Source organism: Dromiciops gliroides, chromosome 3 (genome assembly GCF_019393635.1).
Source record: "Dromiciops gliroides isolate mDroGli1 chromosome 3, mDroGli1.pri, whole genome shotgun sequence".
Lineage (NCBI taxonomy): Eukaryota > Metazoa > Chordata > Mammalia > Microbiotheria > Microbiotheriidae > Dromiciops > Dromiciops gliroides.
Window position 1 is genome coordinate 669,630,867 of NC_057863.1, and position 18,439 is coordinate 669,649,305.

General features: G+C 49.4%; 1 protein-coding gene across 1 annotated transcript in view; it reads left to right on the top strand.

Moving 5' to 3' along the window:
* Positions 1-6,463: 6,463 nt before the first annotated feature.
* Positions 6,464-18,439, top strand: part of LOC122748489 (zinc finger protein 420-like) — a 41,479-nt gene continuing 29,503 nt past the window's right edge. The window contains exons 1-5 of the mRNA XM_043994109.1: positions 6,464-6,552; positions 7,588-7,672; positions 9,863-9,958; positions 14,614-14,740; positions 15,353-15,448. Coding sequence (XP_043850044.1) covers positions 6,464-6,552; positions 7,588-7,672; positions 9,863-9,958; positions 14,614-14,740; positions 15,353-15,448 — 493 coding nt within the window. The remainder of the gene's footprint in view (positions 6,553-7,587; positions 7,673-9,862; positions 9,959-14,613; positions 14,741-15,352; positions 15,449-18,439) is intronic.

Genomic DNA, 18,439 nt, shown 5'->3' on the forward strand with positions numbered 1-18,439 from the left:
GAAACATCCTACGTCGTTCTCCTGGGTCTTTAACTGACCCTTTTCTGTTCTTTCTTCTGACTATAATCTTTTCTTGATTCCTTAAATTGAACAGTTACCAAGGTTCTACTCTTGTCCCACCTTTTCTTTTCCCTGTATCCTCCCTGTTAGGAACTTCTTGCAGCCCTTTCAGAGTGTAAGAAGTAAAGGACAAACTTGCCAGCAAAAACACCCAGAATGCTCTTCATTACAAATCAAACCAAAAAATAAACAAAAAAGAAGTTAAGGAAGTGAATAAAATTCTGGAAAAAAATAGAATGGGAATAGAAAGAAGTATACCTTTTTCTCAGCAGTACATGGTACCTACACAAAATCCTCTTCATTGGTTTCCTAGTTTTTCAGTTACTTGGTGCCCACATTCCTTTTAGGATAAATGCATTCACTTTGTATGTTCTGTTTCCATTCTACATTAGTTTATAGCAACCTTTCCTTGTTTTTTCTGAATTCAATTAATAAGCATCAGTTAAGTGTATGCCAGGCACTGTGCTATGCTCAGGGCATACAAAGACTAAACTAATAAATCCCTTCCCTTGAGGCACTTACAATCTATTGGGGGAAACGCTAAGTCTATACAAAATATGTACACGTAAATACAAAGGAAGTGTCCAGAGTTTGGCAGCAGTTTTGGGGGTGAGGGGAGTGAGGAAGGTCTCAAGGATGAGGAGTTGAACTTTGAAGTTCTTCAAGGATTCTGAGAAGCAGAGCGGAAGAAGGACAACATTTTAGGCATGGAGTTCAGCCAATACAGAGCCAAACAAACAGGATAGGGTACCTTGTAGGAGGAGCAGCAAGGTCATTTAAGCTGGACTCCAGAATGGAAGGTAGGATAAACAGGAAGGTAGGTTGTGAACTGTGGAGTCTATATTTTATTCTAGAGGCAATAGGGATCTGTTGAAGCTTGTTCAACAGGGCAGTGGTATGGTCTAGAACTATTGCAGTCATCTGGGAGAGAGGGGATGAATGCCTGAACTAAGGAAGTAGCTGTGGGAGTGAAATGAAGGACACTGATTTGAAATCTAATGGCAGACTTAACCTTATTTGGTTGGGGGAAAGAGGGAGACTGAGTTGCAAAGGAAAATACTGAGGCTTTGAACTAAAATAGACTGGGTGATTAGCATGGTGATGATGCCTTTGATACAAACAGAGAAGTTTGGAAGAGGGTAGGATTTGGTGGAGGGAAAGACAGTACTTTTTTGGAAATGTTGCATTTGGAATGCCTGAGACATTTGGTTGGAAATGTCCAATAGCCAGCTGATGATTGTAGGATTGGAGCCCAGTGAAGGGACCAAGGCTGGATAAACATCTGGAAATTCTTCATATCTGTTACTTGCTACTATACAATATTCTATCACATTCATATGCTACAGTTTATCTAGCCATTTTCTAATCAATGGACACCTGCTTTATTTTCTGCTCTTTTGCATTCTTTCTCATCAGCATTTTATCTCAAGGAATATAGAAAATATTAGAACCCCAGACTGAGTAGATTTCAGCAAGAGGAGCCCACTCAAGGAGGCTCAAGAATGCCATCTTAGCAGGGAAGAACATGTTGGGGTTAAATAAAAGCTGAACCAAGGCTCTGAAAAGCAAGTGTAGTAAGGCTGTGACCTGGATGAGGGAGTGAGGGTCTAATCCCTGAAGTTTGGACTGGCCATGGGCAAGACTTTGCCCTGGATACCAAGGCCATCAGATTAAGTGTAATTGACAAAACAATGGCTGGAGTGACTTACGTGGAGGTCTTCCTGCTAATGAAAGGAAGGAGAGAGATGCCTTACTGAATATGGCATCCTGTAATTCTGGGAGAAGGGGAACCTTGACTCTTTTCTTAGAGGTGACAGCTGAAGCTGTTTAGTGCATCTCTCTGTGATCTTAGTGGCCCAAATGCAGGGAGTTACAAAGGCTTTAATTATCGCAGATGACCTACTGACTTCAAGACATGTGACTTCACTGGGTCTATCAGACATTCTTCCAGTCTCCCATGTTCTAAGCCTCTAAGGTCCTTTTTTGCTCTTCACACACACACACACACTCATTCCCAGTCTTGTCAATTTTTTTGTTTGTTTTGTTTTGTTTGTTTGTTTTAGTGAGGCAATTGGGGTCAAGTGACTTGCCCAGGGTCACACAGCAAGTGTTAAGTGTCTGAGGCCGGATCTGAACCCAGGTACTCCTGACTCCAGGGCTGGTGCTCTATCCACTGCGCCACCTAGCTGCCCCCCGTCTTGTCAATTTTACCCCCATATTACTACTCACATCTTTACTGTTGTTTCTGTAAGCTCCTAGCTGCCTCACCAGTCTGTAAACTGGCTGGAGCTTCCAATCTGTAAGGGTTTTTTTTAAAAAGATCCCCCAGGTTTGTTAAGCCCTGTACAGACAACCAATCTGTTAGGGCCTGCCCCCTCCCCACTGGCTTCTCCCAGACTGATAAGAAACAAGATTAAAAAGCCACCTTTCAAAAAAAGCAAAAACCAGAGCTTATTGAGGTGGAACAAACTTACAGATAAGCATAAAGAAAAATGGGAAATATGACCATAAATTTGATACACCGGACTCAGCTGCTTCTCTATCCCCTTGTGCGTCTCTTACCTGCCACCATGAACTCTTGATCTCTCCCCCTCTGTGGATGTGGCTGGCTGCTGCCACTGCCACCCTCCTCTCCCTAGCCCTGTAGTCGCTGCCTGCGCTTCCTCTCCTCTCCTCCCCATCACTCCCCTCTCTACTCGGTCACTCGCCTCTGTCTACCATCCCCTCTCCTCTTAAAAAAAAAAAAAAACCCTTCTCTCTCAGAAAACTCGGGCTGACCACCCACATACCCCAACCTAATTCACTGGCACCCCCAGGGGCTGAGCTCAAGGCTGGCTGGGGCATGGAGCCTTCGTTCAGGGCACGCCTGGAGGAGCTTGAGGTTTCCATGCATACCCCCCGGCTGGGTGGAGGGACCCGGGGCATGGCATGCCCAAGGCTTGCAGGGGAGGGAGGGGGGCGGAGGGAGCCATACGGGGCACCCCAAGGCTTGCTAATTTTAGCTTCTTACATTTCCCACTGCTACCTCCTCAGGAGAGGTCTTCATTATCACCTGTATGGTAACATAATGCTGCCTCATCCCTGGTTCATTTTTCTCTGAATTTTTCACATTCAGCATTTCTTATAGTGTAATAATATTCCATTATATTCACATACCACAATTTATACAGCTAATGACTAGTCAATGAACATCTAATGTGTTTTTAGTTCTTGGATACCACAAAAGTATCTTCAATTTTTTGTATACATGGGATACATGTATCCTCTATCCGTGACCTCTTTGGGGTTAAAGTTATATAGAGTTTAATGACTTTCTTCATCTGCTTCCAAATTGTTTTCCAGAATAATAGGACCAATTTACTGCTCTGTTAATGGGTCCTTAGTGAGATTGTCTTTCCATAGCCACTCCAACCCTTGCAATTTTTGTCTTTTCTAAAATTCTGTTTACCTCTTTAACTTCTTTCTTATTTATTTTATCTAGTTCTGAGAGGGAAAATTCAGATCCCTCACTAGTTTAGTTTTGTCTGTTTCCTCTTGTAACTCATTTAACTTGTCTAAGAATTTGGATGCTATACCACTTAGTGCATATATGTTTAGTGTTGATATTACTTCATTATCCATGGTGCCTTTTATCAAGATCCAGTTTACTTCTCTATCTCTTTTAATTAGATCTAATTTTGCTTTTGCTTTGTCTGAGATAAGGATTGCTACCCCTGCTTTTTTGACATCAGCTGAAGCAAAATATATTCTGCTCCAACCTTTTACCTCTACTCTGTGTGTATTCCTCTGCTTCAAATGTGTTTGTTGTAAACAACATATCTTAGGATTTTGGTTTTTATCTTTTTTTTTTTTTTTGCAGGGCAATGGGAGTTAAGTGACTTGCCCAGGGTCACACAGCTAGTAAGTGTCAAATGTCTGAGGCCAGATTTGAACTCAGGTACTCCTGAATCCAGGGCCAGTGCTTTATCCACTGTGCCACCTAGCTGCCCCCAGGATTCTGGTTTTTAATCCACTCCACTATTCGCTTCCATTTCATGTGACAGTTCATCCCATTCACATTCACAGTTATGATTACTATCTATTTCCCTCCATCCTATTTTCCCTGTTTGTACTCTTAAAAAATTCTTTCACCCTATTCCTCTTCACCAGTGTTTTGCTTCTGACCCCTGTTTCTCCCAACCTGCCCTCCCTTTTATCAGTCCCCCTTTTCTTTCCTCCCTGCTTTCCTCCCCTGCTTCTGCCCTCCTTTCTGTCAGTACCACCCCTTTCCCCTTACCCTTTTACTTCCTTAAAGAATAAACTAAGTTTCTTTATCCAAATGGGTATATAAATTATTCCCTCTTAAACCAAATCTGGTGAGATTAAGGTTCAAACAATGCTCACCCCTCCCTTCTTTCTATTGTATATGTGCTGCCAAAGTGAGCACCCCTTCTTTCTATTGTAGTAGGTTTTATGCCCTTCATATGATGTAATTAACCCCATTCCACCTCCCCTCCTTTCCCCCCCCATTCTCCTTTTATTCTGCCCCTTAAGTTTCTTTATATCATCACATCAAAGTCTGTTTAGTAACCATACCCTAGTAGAGATACAGATCTCAAGAGTTAAAAGTATTATCTTCCCTCATAGGGAACCTTATTGAATAACATTTTTTCCCCCATTTACCTTTTTATACTTCAGTCTTGTATTTGAAGATCAAATTTCTGTTCAGTTCTGGTCTTTTCTTCAGGAAACCTTGGAAGTCCCCTATTTCACTAAGTGGCCATCTTTTCCCCTGAAAAAGAATGCTCAGTTTTGCTGGATAGTTGATTCTTGGTTGTAATCAAAGCTCCTTTGCCTTCCAGAATATCATATTCCAAGCTTTGCGATCCTTTAATGTTGAAGCTGCTAGGTCCTATGCAATCCTGACTGTGGCTCCATGATATTTAAATTGTTTATTTCTGGCTGCTTGTAGTGTTTTCTCCTTCACGTGATAATTCTGATTTGGCTACAGTATTTCCTTGGAGTTTTCCTTTTGGGGGTCTCTTTCAGGAGGTGATCAGCAGATTCTTTCAATGACTATTCTATCCTTTGATTCTATAATATTAGGGCAGTTCTCCTTGATAATTTCCTGGAATATGGTATCTAGACTCTTTTTCTGATCATGGCTTTCAGGTAGTCCAATAATTCTCAAATTATCTCTCCTGGGTCTATTTTCCAGGTCAGTTGTCTTTCTAATGAGGTATTTCACGTGTTCTTCTATTTTTTTTATTCTGTTTGACTGATTCCTGGTGTCTCATGGAGTCATTAGCTTCCATCTATCCAATTCAAATTTTTAAGGCATTATTTTCTTCAGTAAATTTTTTTACTTCCTTTTCCATTTGACCAATTATTTTCCCCATTTGACCAATTGTAATCCATTTGGCCAATTATATTTTTTAAGGAATTGTTTTCTTCATTTTTCTGCTTCCTTTTCCAAGCTGTTGATTCTTTTTATATAATTTTCCTGTGTAACTTTCATTTCTCTCATTTCTTTTCCCATTTTTTCTTCCACTTCTCTCATTTGATGTTTAAAATCCTTTTTGAGCTCTTCCAAGAAGGCTTTTTGGTCTTGAGACCAATTCATCTTTCACCTTGAGGCTTCACATGTAGCCATTTTGAGGATATTGTCCTCATCTCAATTTATATTTTGGTCTCCCCTGTCAACACAGAAGCTCTCAATGGTAAGGGTCCTTTTCTGTTTCTTACTCATATTGTGGCTTACATTTTTTTTACCTTTAAAGTTGAGGTCTGCTCCTAGGGCACAGGGGCCACTGTTGCAAGCTTCTTGTGCTGGGGGATAGGAGCTGGGTCACTGGAGTTCTGCTCTGAGGCCTCCCTGCTCTGGGATGGCTTGGCCAAGACACACCTGTTCTTTGGGTGGTTCTTTAGGTGGTAGTTTTTCTTCTCAACTGGTGCTGGTGGCTCTCACAAGTGGCCTGCTGAGCCAGGACCAAGGGCCTCAGATGTTGTGCAGTGGCCAAGAGCATCCTTCGTGCTGCACTGCCCTGAGCCACACTGTGCTGCCCTGAGCTGCTCTGCACTCCCCTTTTGTGCAAGTGAGACCAACCTTTCCTGAAGTCTTCTAAATTATCTCTAGTTGGAAGATTATGTCTCTGTCTTTTTGTAAGTTCTGTCATTTCAGAATCCATTCAGAGGCTTAATTTAATGTTGTTTTTGAGGGAAACTCAGGAGGGAGAGGTCAGGTAATTTCCTGATTTCTCTCCATCATCTTTCCTGGTCTCTCTTTGCAATTTTTGTCTTTTGACAGTTTTTTAATCTTATGCAAATGAGTTGAAACCTTAGAGTTTACAAGAGGTCTTCAAGCAAAAGCTGGATCAGCACTAGTCATGGACCACCATGTTGTAGGGAGGATGGGTTGGAATAAATGAACTTTGACATCCCTTTCAACACCACATCTGTGAAAGTGCTTTGTAAGGCTCAGTACACTTCCTATACTGAGCCTCCAACTGACAGGTACACTAACCCATCCTTGGGTAGTAGGAACTGGGACATGTAAATACGAATGTCATTCAATGGACAATCCTTCAGTGGTGCAAGAGAGAAGTGAGAGAAGTAGAGTGTGATAAGTTGCCCCATCCTCCCAAGGAGAGAACCTTGGGGGATACTGTCACACAGTCATCATAATAATCTGTCCAGCAATAATGCTCAATAGCCCAGATAAGGCTGTCTGTAGTAATGGGAAAGTGAGGGGGTTCACTTGAGGGGAAAGATAATGAATTCTATTTTAGATTAATTGAGTTTAGCATGTCTACTGGGCATCCAGAGATGTCTGGAAAGCAATTGGAGATTTAAGACTGGAGGTCAACAGAGAAACTGAGGCAGGAAAGGTAGATTTGAGAATCATTATTTGAGCAAGAAGAAAAGGGGGCCCAGGAGAGAGCCCTGAGGACACCTATGGTCAGAGGGTGTGGTCTAGAGGACGATTGGGCAGAGGAGACAGAGGAGTGGTGGCCGGATCAATTGCAGGGCTAGTCAGAGGGTTAGGTTAGGGTTGGAGCTGGCTGTGTCTCAAAAGCCTAGAGAGAAGAGAGTATTAAGGAGGGAGAGAGTGACCCACCATGTCAAAGGCTACAGAGAACTCCAGGAGAAGAGACCATTACTAATTCCCTCTAGGCAAGGAATCCAGAGGCTGCCTTCCCTAGGGTCCAGACCAAAGGTCCAGCAGGGACCAAACCACGTTGGCTTGGGATGGGCTCAACACCAAGGTCAAGGTCAAAATCAAGGGTGTATCTTGAGGGATTTGCTTCTGTTCACAGCCCATGGAGAGGAAGCAGACACAAGGGCCAGAAGCTCTCAGCCTTCCCAGGCTCTATCTTTCCATGCATGCCCTGCACTCTCACTTATCCATGGCTGGGATGCTGGGGCGGGGAGAGGGAAAGAGGAAGAGGGGGGGAGATAAGAGGGGGGAAGGAGGGGGAGGGGAAAGAGGAGGAGGCCCTGGCCACTAGACTACGTTTCCCAGAAGGCCTTGGTCGTTGGGTGGAGCAGGTCCAGTTGCTTTTCCTCCACGTGGCAGCTGGCTCTGCCCTCAGTTGCCCCGAAGGCAGAGAAGTGCAGTGCACCCAAGGCCAAGGTGAGTGGGAACCAGAGGTGGGCGTTGGCTGTGGCCTCCCTGCCAAGGGTCTGGGAACCTCCTAGGAACCACAGACGACTGGGAGGGTTTGGGCGCTGGGCGGGGAGGCTGGCGCGTGTGCAGTAATCCCCCGCGCCCATTGGCCAGGCTTGGGGGCGCGGCGCAGGCTTGGAGCCAATCAGCTCGCCCCGGCTTCATCCCGCCCTCTTTCGCTCAGCAGACTGTGAGTGTTGGGTTCCTCGCCTTTTCTTCTTCCCAAGGTAAGGGCCTCCTGGGGACCCCGCCCATTAAGGAGTAAGCCCTGGGGGAATGAGACTCCCTCGGGGCGGGCACGGCCTAGGCAAAGGCCTGGAGGCTGGAGGTGCTGCGCAGTGGGGAGGCCGCCTTGGCCCAGTCATGTACTGCACTGAGGGCCTTGAAGGCCCATGCTGAGGGGCCTAACAGCTGTGCCCCAAGAATTCTGGGGGCACCAAGCGGAGCAAGAGCGGCCAGCACCGTCCGCGGGAAGGCGCAGGCCCCCGGGCAAAGCGGGCCTCTCTCCCTGGACGTCTTCTGCAGCCTGGTTCAAGACCCCTTCCTGGGGCAAAGCCCCAGGCCCCAGGCCCAGTGGGTGCAGAAGATGGGAGGCTGCAGCCTTGGGCACCCAGCTGTGGTCCTGGAGGCCCGGCGCCACGTGGGCCGTGCTGCCGCTCCCCAACCCTAATTTCTCTCCCCCCCCCATGCTACCACCCACCCCCTCCCTCCCCATGCTGCCGCCCCCCGCCTCCCACTCCCCCAGTGGAGGAGACGGCTGTCCCCTCTCTGCAGGGGTGGGGGTCACCAGAGCCACGGCCCAGGGGACGCTGCCCCATCCTGGGATGCGAGGAGGTTAAACGGCTCTCCTGGGCCCAGGGGCTAGCCGTGGCCAGGCATTCATTCATTCAGGACCAATGGGGCCCCCACAGGAGGAAGCCAAGAGGACAGTCCCGGGTCTGGGAGCTCACAGTCCCCTGCAGAAAGCTTGGAGATGACCCCAGAGGGAAGGGGTTCAAGAAGGCTTCTTAGGGGAGGCAGCATCTAAGCGGGACTGACGAAGGAGAGGCCGGGAGAGCGCTCTGGACCCTGGGGACAAGGCGACCAGACCTGGGGTGCAGAGAGAGGCGGGGTCGGGGCGGGGTGAGGAGGTGAGACCTGTGCTGCAGGGCAGGCAGGCAGTGGGAGGGACGCACCAGAAACTGGGGAGGGGGATTGCCTGGGAGGGTGCTGGCACTCTAGGCACCTTAGGGAGGGGTGATGACAGCAGATTGTACCAGCTAAGGGCGTGTCTGAGACGGGGAGGGAGGGGGGGGAAGAGACCAAGGGGAATCATCAGGGTCAGTGTGGAATCATGGCGGGGAGGGTGAAGTCCCTTAAGGTGAGGCTGTGAGCCACCCAGGGGAAGCCAGGGGAGTGTCCCCTAGACATCAGCCCAGATTGGAGTGACCCTCCTTGGAGAAGAGGCTACTGAGTGGTGGTGGCAGGAGAATGGGGAAAGGGTCCCAAAGAACAAGAGACACCCCGACTCCCCCCTCCCAGCAGTGCGGAGGGCATCCGGAGGAAAGGGCCAGAGGATGGGAGGGGGGTGGGGCAAGGCACCACAGGGAGCCAAGGGTAGGAAAGGAGAAGGGGGGGGTCTGGGAATCCCCGGATGGGGCTGCTGACCAGTGGAAGTGTGTTCAGCCTCGAGGATTTCCGGCTCCTATTCCTCCTCCACACCCACTCCTGTGCAGACTCCAGAGCGATGGGGGGGGGGGACAGCTGTAGATGAGCTGGGCCTAGGGCAGGGGGCACCCCTGTTCTCCCACTCCTCCGGCCGCACAGTCTTGGAGGGATCCTGGACTTCTCACTCTGGTCACGTGGGAGGACGTACCCAGTGAGCTCCCCGTGAATGCCGCTCAAACCTGACAGATGAAGACTGGGCAGGACCGTCCCTGAGGGCCCTCTTGGGCCACCTCCTCCCAGAAGCCTTCTGGGAGCTCTCCTTCTTGCTCCTTGATCAGTTGTTCCCTCCGCCCAGGGTCTCACACAGTAGGTCCCTATTTGGGGGGCTGACTTGCCTCCTTGCAGTATCCTGAGCTTCCCCCATCCCCTCAGCAGCAGGGGGGCACTGAAGGGTGTTTGCGGTGCTTGGGGCCCTGGGCCAGCTTGTCATGCTTCCCTTCTCCTTCCCAGGTCTGCATCTTGAGGACCCCTCTGTCCTTGCACAGCAGGTGGGAGCAGCCGGGGAGGAGCATGGCCCCTGTGCGGCTGGTAGCCCAGGCCCCCAAGGTGAGTGAGAGCCTGCTTTGCAGCGTCCTTCCCTCCCCCATCCTGGGACCCTCTGAATGGGAGAAAATGGAGCTGAGAGCTCATCCCTTCTTCTCTGTGCTTGTTTATTCTGCGCTGCTTCCTGATTGACCGTAAGCCCCTTGAGGGTGGGCACTGTGGTTTGGCCCCTGCAGGGTGGCTGGTCCAGCCAGCTCAGCTTTCCTAGATCGATGCATGTAGGGTTCTGGGATTCCTCGGGCAGCTCTCTCAGCGCCCCCCCCCACCTCACTTTCCCTCTCCCTCCACCCCAGGCCCCTCAGCCTGGGCCAGTCCTGGACTCAGGGGGAACACGCTGACTCCAGGCTGAGCAGTCTCTGCTGTCCCCATCCTGCACCTTGGCACGGTGCAGAAAGGAGGTCCTCCCGTGGGCACCTGAGAAAGATCCTGTGTCAATGGAGAGAACCTAGGGAAAGGCCCAGGTCGTGGGGTGGACCCAGACTAGGCTTGGGAGCCGGGAGGCATTTATTAAGCTCTTACTGTATGCTGGCCATGGGGCTGGGGTTACAAAGAGGGGCAAAGGACCTCACAGTGTCATGGGGGAGGTGCAGATGAGAGTCACAGCAGGGACAGGGAGCCGATGTCTGAGGGAAGGTCCAGCCATTGAGGGGGGGTAAGGAAGTGCCTGGGGCCGTGGGAGCCGAGGTGAGGAGAAAGAGCATCTAGTCCGGAGTCCGCCGGCCTAAAGGCTTCTGCCTGGTAGGTGGGGTACCTTGTGTGCAGAAGGGCTGGAGGGAGGCCTAGGAAGCCTGGGAGGGGAGCCAGCCTTTGTGGGCTTGGGTTCCATCTCAGAGGCATTTCTCTGAGTCGGGGGGTGATGGAGCAGCTCACTCAGAGGCTGAGTGGGGGAAGATAGACTGGAATGGGCAGAGACCGGGCAGGCAGGCCCCCAGCAGCCATTGCAGCCTCCCCAGCATGAGGAGGGGGGGCTTGGCACCGGCTTGGCATGGAGGGTGACCCCAAAGTGACGCACCCGGAGCAGTGGGAGGATACAGAAGATGGGAGGGGGCGGGGTTCAGGGGGCAGATCCCGAGTTTGGTTTTAGATGCCCTTGGGACACTCAGTAGGTCACAGACAGACTAGAGGTCAGCAGCAGGGATATATATGTGGGGCAGTGAGAGTTAAGTGACTTGCCCAGGGTCACACAGCTAGAAAGTGTCAAGTGTCTGAGGCCAGGGCCGGTGCTTTATCCTCTGCACCACCTCGCTGCCCCCTAGCAGGGATATACAAACATCTCGATAGTGCCCGCTTCATTCCGGGCACTGTGCTCTTAACAAATGCTCCCTCATTTGATCCTCCCAACAATCCTGTCGTTTGACACTTGAGGAAACTGAGGCAAACAGAGACACCCCCAGCTAGGAAGGGTCCGAGGCTGGATTTGAACTCGGGCTTTCCTGACTCAGTCCTAGTGCTGTGTGTGCTTCTGCCTCCAAGAGAGGTTAGCCCTGGATGAGTAGATTGAAGAGTCACCGGCAGAGAGATGGTCGCTGGATCCATGGGGGCTGATGAGATCCCCCAGGGAAGCTGGGCAGAGGCCTAGGACAGAGCCTGAGGGGCCCCTGTGGTTAGAGGGCATGGCCTGGAGGAGGGTCCACCCCCCCTGTCAGACAGGAAGGAGGAGAAGCGGGCGAGCCCAGGTGTCCTGAACAGCTGGAGAGGAGGCTAGTCACCATCGTCCAGGGCCGGAGAGGTCCAGGAGAAGGGGCCTCCTGGGGCCTTTGGAGAGGGCAGTGTGGGTGGGAGGAGACGCTGGGGCCCACGAGAGCTAAGCGGGAGGGAGGAGATGGCTCACCCATCGTAGACGCCCTCCCCGAGTTGGTGAGAGAAGAGGAGAGAGACCGGCCCCTGGGTATGTTTGGGGCCAGGGGAGCCAAGACCATAAGAGGGCCACAGGGAGGCGCTCCCCAGTCCTTCCCCAGGGTCTGTGTCTAGAGTGTAGCTGCTCCGTCCCAAATGTCACCCGGGGTGCCACCAGGCACAGAGTGCCAGGCCTGGAGTCAGGAAGACCCGAGACCAAACACTGATCAACTGCCGCCCCCCCCCCCTCTGCCTGCCACGGTTTCCTCAACTGTAAAATGGATGGCAGCCGCCACTTCCCAGAGTTGCTGCAGCGCTTAGCACAGTGCCCGGCACTCGGTGGGCACTTCACAAATGACTTCCCTGCCCCTCCTCTCCCTCCCCAGCTTCCTCTGAGTGTCCCTTTGATCATTGCTCACAGCACAGCCTCTTTACGTCATGTTCATAGACCACAGTTTGTTTAGACCTTTCCCAGTTGGCAGGTGCTCCCTTGACTTCCTGTCTTTACCAAGACTAAAGAAGAGCTGTAGGGATTCCCCACTTTCTTTGATCCCTTTGGGGCACAGGCCTAGCAGCGTTACCCTGGCAGAAACAGTGCCACGCCTTGGCGCACAGTCCATGTTGCTCACTGGAACAGCTGGACCGCTTCACAGCTTCCCCAATGGTGAATCTGTTTTTCCGTCCACCGATTGTCATCTTCCTTTTTGGTCACCTGATGCCTGAGTCGGAACCGCAGAAGTGCTTCGTGTTTCTTTAATAAATAGTGGTTTGGGGGGCAGCTAGATGGCGCAGTGGATAGAGCACTGGCCCTGGAGTCAGGAGTACCTGAGTTCAAATCCGGCCTCAGACACTTAACACTTACTAGCTGTGTGACCCTGGGCAAGTCACTTAACCCCAATTGCCTCACCAAAAAAATAAATAGATAGATAGATAGATAGATAGATAGATAGATAGATAGATAGATAGATAGATAGATAGATAGATAGATAGATAGATAGATAGATAGTGGTTTGGGCTATTTTTATACCGTTGTTGATAGCTCGGGTTTCTTCCTTGAAAACTGCTTCTTCACATCCTTTGGCCCTTGATCTGTTGAAGGGTGGATTGGGATCCGTTCCTTTTATGTCTTGGAAATGAAGCCTTTCGCTTCCTACCGAGTCGCTTGGAGGAGCTTCCTACCAATGTGCCCTCCCAGTTCCTTTTGCATTTGAACTTGGTTAGTTTGGTTTGTGCACAAGCTCTGCAATTTTCAGGCGTCCGGAGGCCCATGTTGTCTTTGTCGTGTGGTCCCAAGTCTTCTTTCTGTAGCCGCGAAACAGACATTTTCTGCCTTCCTCTTTTCCCTTGTTTTTGATGTGAGCCTTTATAGACACATCATGGACCCCAAAGAACTTCTCTTTCTTGGTAGCTGGTGGGAGATGCTGGTCTGTGCCTCATTTGGGCCACATTGCTTGCCAGTTTTCTCAGCGTTTTCTATTGCCCCTGGTCATCGGGGCTTGGGGGTTCATCAGATTCTATGCTCTTCTCTTCACTTCTTCCATAGGTAGTGTGCTTGATCTGTTCTGCTGACCAACCTCTCCATTTGGATGATGGTTGCTTCATAGTATAGTTTGAGATCCCCTTTCCTTCCCACTTTTTTTCAATATTTCTCTTGAGTTCCTTAATCTTATCTTCTTCAGATCAATTTGTTATTCTTTTTTCTAGCTCTATAAAATAACCGCTTAGTAATAAACTGGTAAATCGTGCCAAATAAATAAATTCATTTTGGTGGTATTGTCATATTTCTCCAAATGAATATTACTAATATTTTAACTATTTCTACAAAGTTCCAACTTAGCAATTTATTATTGGCATAGGAAAAAACCTCTGGTAGCTCAGCCCAGTCTTTGGTACAAAGTAATCACTTAATAAATGTCATTCAGTCGCTCGTTCACAGTGACGCAATCCTTCATTGCCTCTGATAACCTAGAGTGCAGAAATGTGTCTCTGCATGAGTCTGACACTGAATTCAGACTCAGTTTTCCCATCTACAAAACGGGACCTCCCTCACGGAGCTTGATTGTCCTTCGTTTCTAAGGTCAGGCTTACAGTCAGGGGCCGGGAGACTGTAAGCCCGGCTGGATCACTGCTCAGAGCCCCAGATGACCCTCAGCCTGTCAGTCATCAGATGAGTCACCAGCACGGGTGGGAGGTGCCACCACAAGTTCCTTCCATTGAGGAAATCTCAGGTGGGGGATGACCAAAACCAGAGTTTGTCCCTCTGAACTGTTAACAGCCTCGCCTTGTTGAGGGATTCGAATCTAGGACAACGTTGACCACCCAGGACATTCTCAGAAGCATATGGCCATCTGCCCAACCGCCTGACCTCCAGCTGCCCACCCTTGGGGCAGCTCCTCAGCGGGTACCTGGGACAGCCATCCTCATCCATGAGCTCCTGCTCCCCGACACCCGTAGCTCCTTTCCTAGCAGGCCCAGCAGTACTTTCCCAGCCATCTCCTGGCTGCCCTCCCTGCCAGGGGCCTCTCCATCCCTTCTACCTCTCCCAGCACTATGGGGGAGGGCAGGTCCAGCCGGTCCCCCTCTACATGGGATTCCCCCTTCTGGTGGCAGCGACTGTCCTGCTCTTTTTCTCTTTGTATCCCCACTGTATATTAATGCAGAACCAGGCACACAGTAAGCGCTCAATAAGCACTTTTTCATTCATTCATTCATTCATTCATTCACCCACCGTGAGCCCTGCACCCTGTACTCCTGCAGAGTTCTCTTCCCAGGTCTAGAGGTGGGAGGATTCCTGGGTAAATACAGATGTTTGGGTGTTTCAGGTATCAGTCACACTCCAGGACGTGTCCGTGGAATTCACTGGGGAGGAGTGGCGAAGCCTAACCCAGGCTCAGAAAGAGTTATACAAGGATGTGATGCTGGAGAACTATAAGAACATGGTCTACCTGGGTAAGGATGGCTGTCCCCTGTCTGAACCTGGCTCTGTGCCTCCTCCCTCAGTGAGTATTTGGGGGCAGGCATCTTGAGCTTTGAACACGGATTGTTTGACCTCGCCTTGTCACCAAGAGCCTCGTCATAAGGGGTCGAGTCCTGCTTAGCACCACTGGAAACTGGAACTCAGACTTGTCTGTGAGCATGTGCCTCCCTCCCTCACTGGTGCTGTGGGTTCAAAATTCTCCCTTAGCCTCCCAGGGTCCGTAGCTTACCGTGTCAGCTCTGAAGCCACTCCCCTGTGTTTCCTAGCCAGACAACGTAGAGCATCCTTTGGCAGCCTCGGGTCTCCCTGGCAGGCCTCCTTCCCCTCCACAGAGAGGGGACTGTGGCTGAATTCTTTCCCTATGTTTTTGCACATGCTTTTTAAAGATGCCACCCTCTGTTGCTGAACACCATCCCGCCCCAGTCCCATTGAACTCCCATGGGGAACAGGGTTAAACAAAGCCAAGCAACCAGCAGCCCCCACAGCATAAGCAGCCTCCGGTGGGTGCACAGGCCCACCCCTCTGCCTAGAGTAGGGAGGGCTGTCTTCCTTCTATTCCCAGCATCTCCATTTCCCCTGAGCAGGATTCACAGTCTCTAATCCAGATGTGATGTCCCAGCTGGAGCGAGGGGAAGCAGCTTGGACACCAGAGGGAGGCCGCCCCACAAGCACCTCTCCAGGTGAGTTTGGGAGACGAAGCAGCTCTGTCAGTCGTCCTCGCAGCAACCCCAGCATCATGGGCAAGCGCCAAGGTGCCTTCCTACAGCTTCGTCTCGTTGAGTGTAAGCGATCCTGGTGCAGCTGTCACCTCGGATGTCCCTCGGTCAAGGACACAGGGTTTCCTTTTCTGCTTTTCCTTGGCATTACCATGTCTTTAGCAGCTATCCTCATGTTCCACCTGCATCCATTCAATCTCTTTTTTTTGGGGGGGGGCACTGAGGGTTAAGTGACTTGCCTAAGGTCACACAACTGTCAGTGTCAAGTGTCTGAGACCAGATTTGAACTCAGGTCCTCCTGAGTCCAGGACTGGTGCTTTATCCACTGTGCCACCTAGCTGCCCCTGCCTTCATTCTCTTTTAATGAGTGTCTTACCCTAAAACAATTTGTAAATACCCTTCCTGCTTCTGTACCCCCTTCTGATGTTTCCTGTGTATTTTGAAGACAGATGTTGCTACTATTTAAAAAACTGTCTTGTCATCTTCATCCTCCTTTCTTCAACCTGAGTCACTTCATTCCATTTCCCCTTCATCCCATTTTCCCTGCTTAATGGCTGGGCCCTCAGAGCTCTGGGTTCATCTGCCCAAACTTGTTCCAGTTGTAGCCCCATTATGGGACTCAGATTTTGTACCCTCATTTTACCATTTCACATAGGGCTGCTATGAATACCTCTGGAGAGAGAGAGGTCTTGGTTTCCTTTTTTTTTGGACGGAGCAATGAGGGTTAAGTGACTTGCCCAGAGTCACACAGCTAGTAAGTGTCAAGTGTCTGAGGCCGGATCTGAACTCAGGTCCTCCTGAATCCAGGGCCAGTGCTCTATCCACTGTGCCACCTAGCTGCCCCCTAGGTCTTGGTTTCCTTGGACACTTGTAGGATGTACTTGTAGGAGCCGAATCGTGGCATGGTCAGTTTTAAAGCACCAGCCATATATTGACATGTTGCTTTTCAAAATTTTGCCCGTTCACAATGCTGTCATCAGTAGAATTGACTGTGCCTGCTTCTTGATAGGCCCATCTACAAGTTTATCATTTTTAACTGTTGTTATTCATCTTATCAGCATGTTGTGTGTGATGTTTAAAATCTAAATTGTGGTCGCCTTAAATTAGAAGCTTTAGCACCAGTCCTTGGGCATTAAACATTTATTAAAGCATACAGATGTTCTCATGGAGTTCAGAAAGTTAAGAAAAAAGCCTATTTAGCCTAGAGTTCCAGCCTGGTTGGGTTCTTCCTCAGGTCCTCCTCCACAAGCCTGCTTTAATCAGGAACTCTCTCCAGCAAGCTGATTGTGGAAGCTTTTTATAGGTCTGGAACAGAGGCGGTCCTTACACGCTGCTTCAAGCTGATTGGTTGGCATCATCAAATCCATTGGTTCTGAAGGTGTTCTCAAGGTGTGATTACAGTCCAGTTAACTTGAAGTAGGCTAATCAGCAGTTAATCACTCTCACTTGATTCAATCAGTCTAGATTAATCTCCAGGTGGGTCTTTGAGTATCTGCTAAACCTCATTATTTCATCACATGTGGAAACTCAGAATTGTTTTTCTTCTAACTTCTCTGATCATTCAAAAGTTTGACTCATGTTTCAGATTGTTATTGATAATTTGTAATGCCTGCTTTGACCATTTAAGTTTTTGGAGTTTGGACTCTTAAAATTCAATTCAATTGGGCAGCTAGGTGGTACAGTGGATAGAGTACAGGCCCTGGATTCAGGAGGACCTGAGTTCAAATCTGGCCTCAGACACTTAAAACTTACTAGCTGTGTGACTCTGGGCAAGTCACTTAAGCCCAATTGCCTCACTTTAAAAAAAAAATTCGATTCAATTACCATGAAGTCTGGAAATCAGATTTTTAGCAGAAATGTGTAAGGTAACAATGTTTTCATTGTATCTATTTCTTCCCCTTTTATCCTGGATGCCATGCCTTTTGTCGTATAGAACCTCTTCAGTTTGCTATAATCTAATTCATCTTCTTTGTCTCCTAGAATTTCTTCTATCTGTTGAATGGATAAGAATTTCCCTCTTCTCCACAATTATGATAAATGTTCCACAGTAGGAGGGATAACTTTGCAGAGTTCTCAGATCTAGAAAGAAGAGTGGGCCTGTGGGGTGACAGAGTCAGGATCCAAGAAGAATATGATGGGCTGGAATCCAGGGCCAGTGTAAACGGGAAGCCTCCCACCTGGGTGCCACCGAGCTAAAGGGCCGGCCGCCTTTCTTTAAAGAAAGAACTGGAGATTCGCACACTGGAAGCTAAATGTAATTAAAAAGCATGACCCGGTGCCAGGAAAGTGACTATGACCTGAGGGTGCCTGAAGGGAGGTGGCACGGGCAGAGGGCCAGGCCTTCTAGGCCAGCTGGAGAAGTGACCCTTCTCTTGGAGTGGAAAGTGAGGAGGGCTCGTTTGGGGGAAGCCAGGGAGCTGTTGGGTACCTGCCTCAGGATGGAGAGGATGCTGGAGAGACAACCGTTCAGCGGGGTCCTGTCATGGCATCACTGAGATTGTAGGGAGGTGTGTTCAGCAGCCTTGTGCTGGACAATAGGAGGGGAAGGAAGAAGATGCGGCCCCTACCAGGAGGCTCCTGCTCTGTGAGGTGATGAGTCCACCCTGTCTGCATCATTGCTTGCTCATCGCCCAGCAGTTCCCCTTCTCCTTCTTTAGTCTGCTCATCTGGTGACTCTGTCTCTCCTTGCCCATGTCCCCACAACCCCATGTCCATGTATTCCTCCTTCCTTCCTTCTTATCCTCTCCCCTCCCCCCAATAAAAGGAATGTATCTGCAAGTTGAAAAGCCATTCACTCTCTGTAGCTCTTATCTTCCATTTCCTTAATTCATTCAGATGTCAGCCACTTATACTATAGCAAGGCCTTGTTCATAAATCAAAACATTCATCCTTCTAATACTGTCCTGGGAAATCATTTAATCTTGAATCCATGTTTATTTACATGTCTTCATTGTC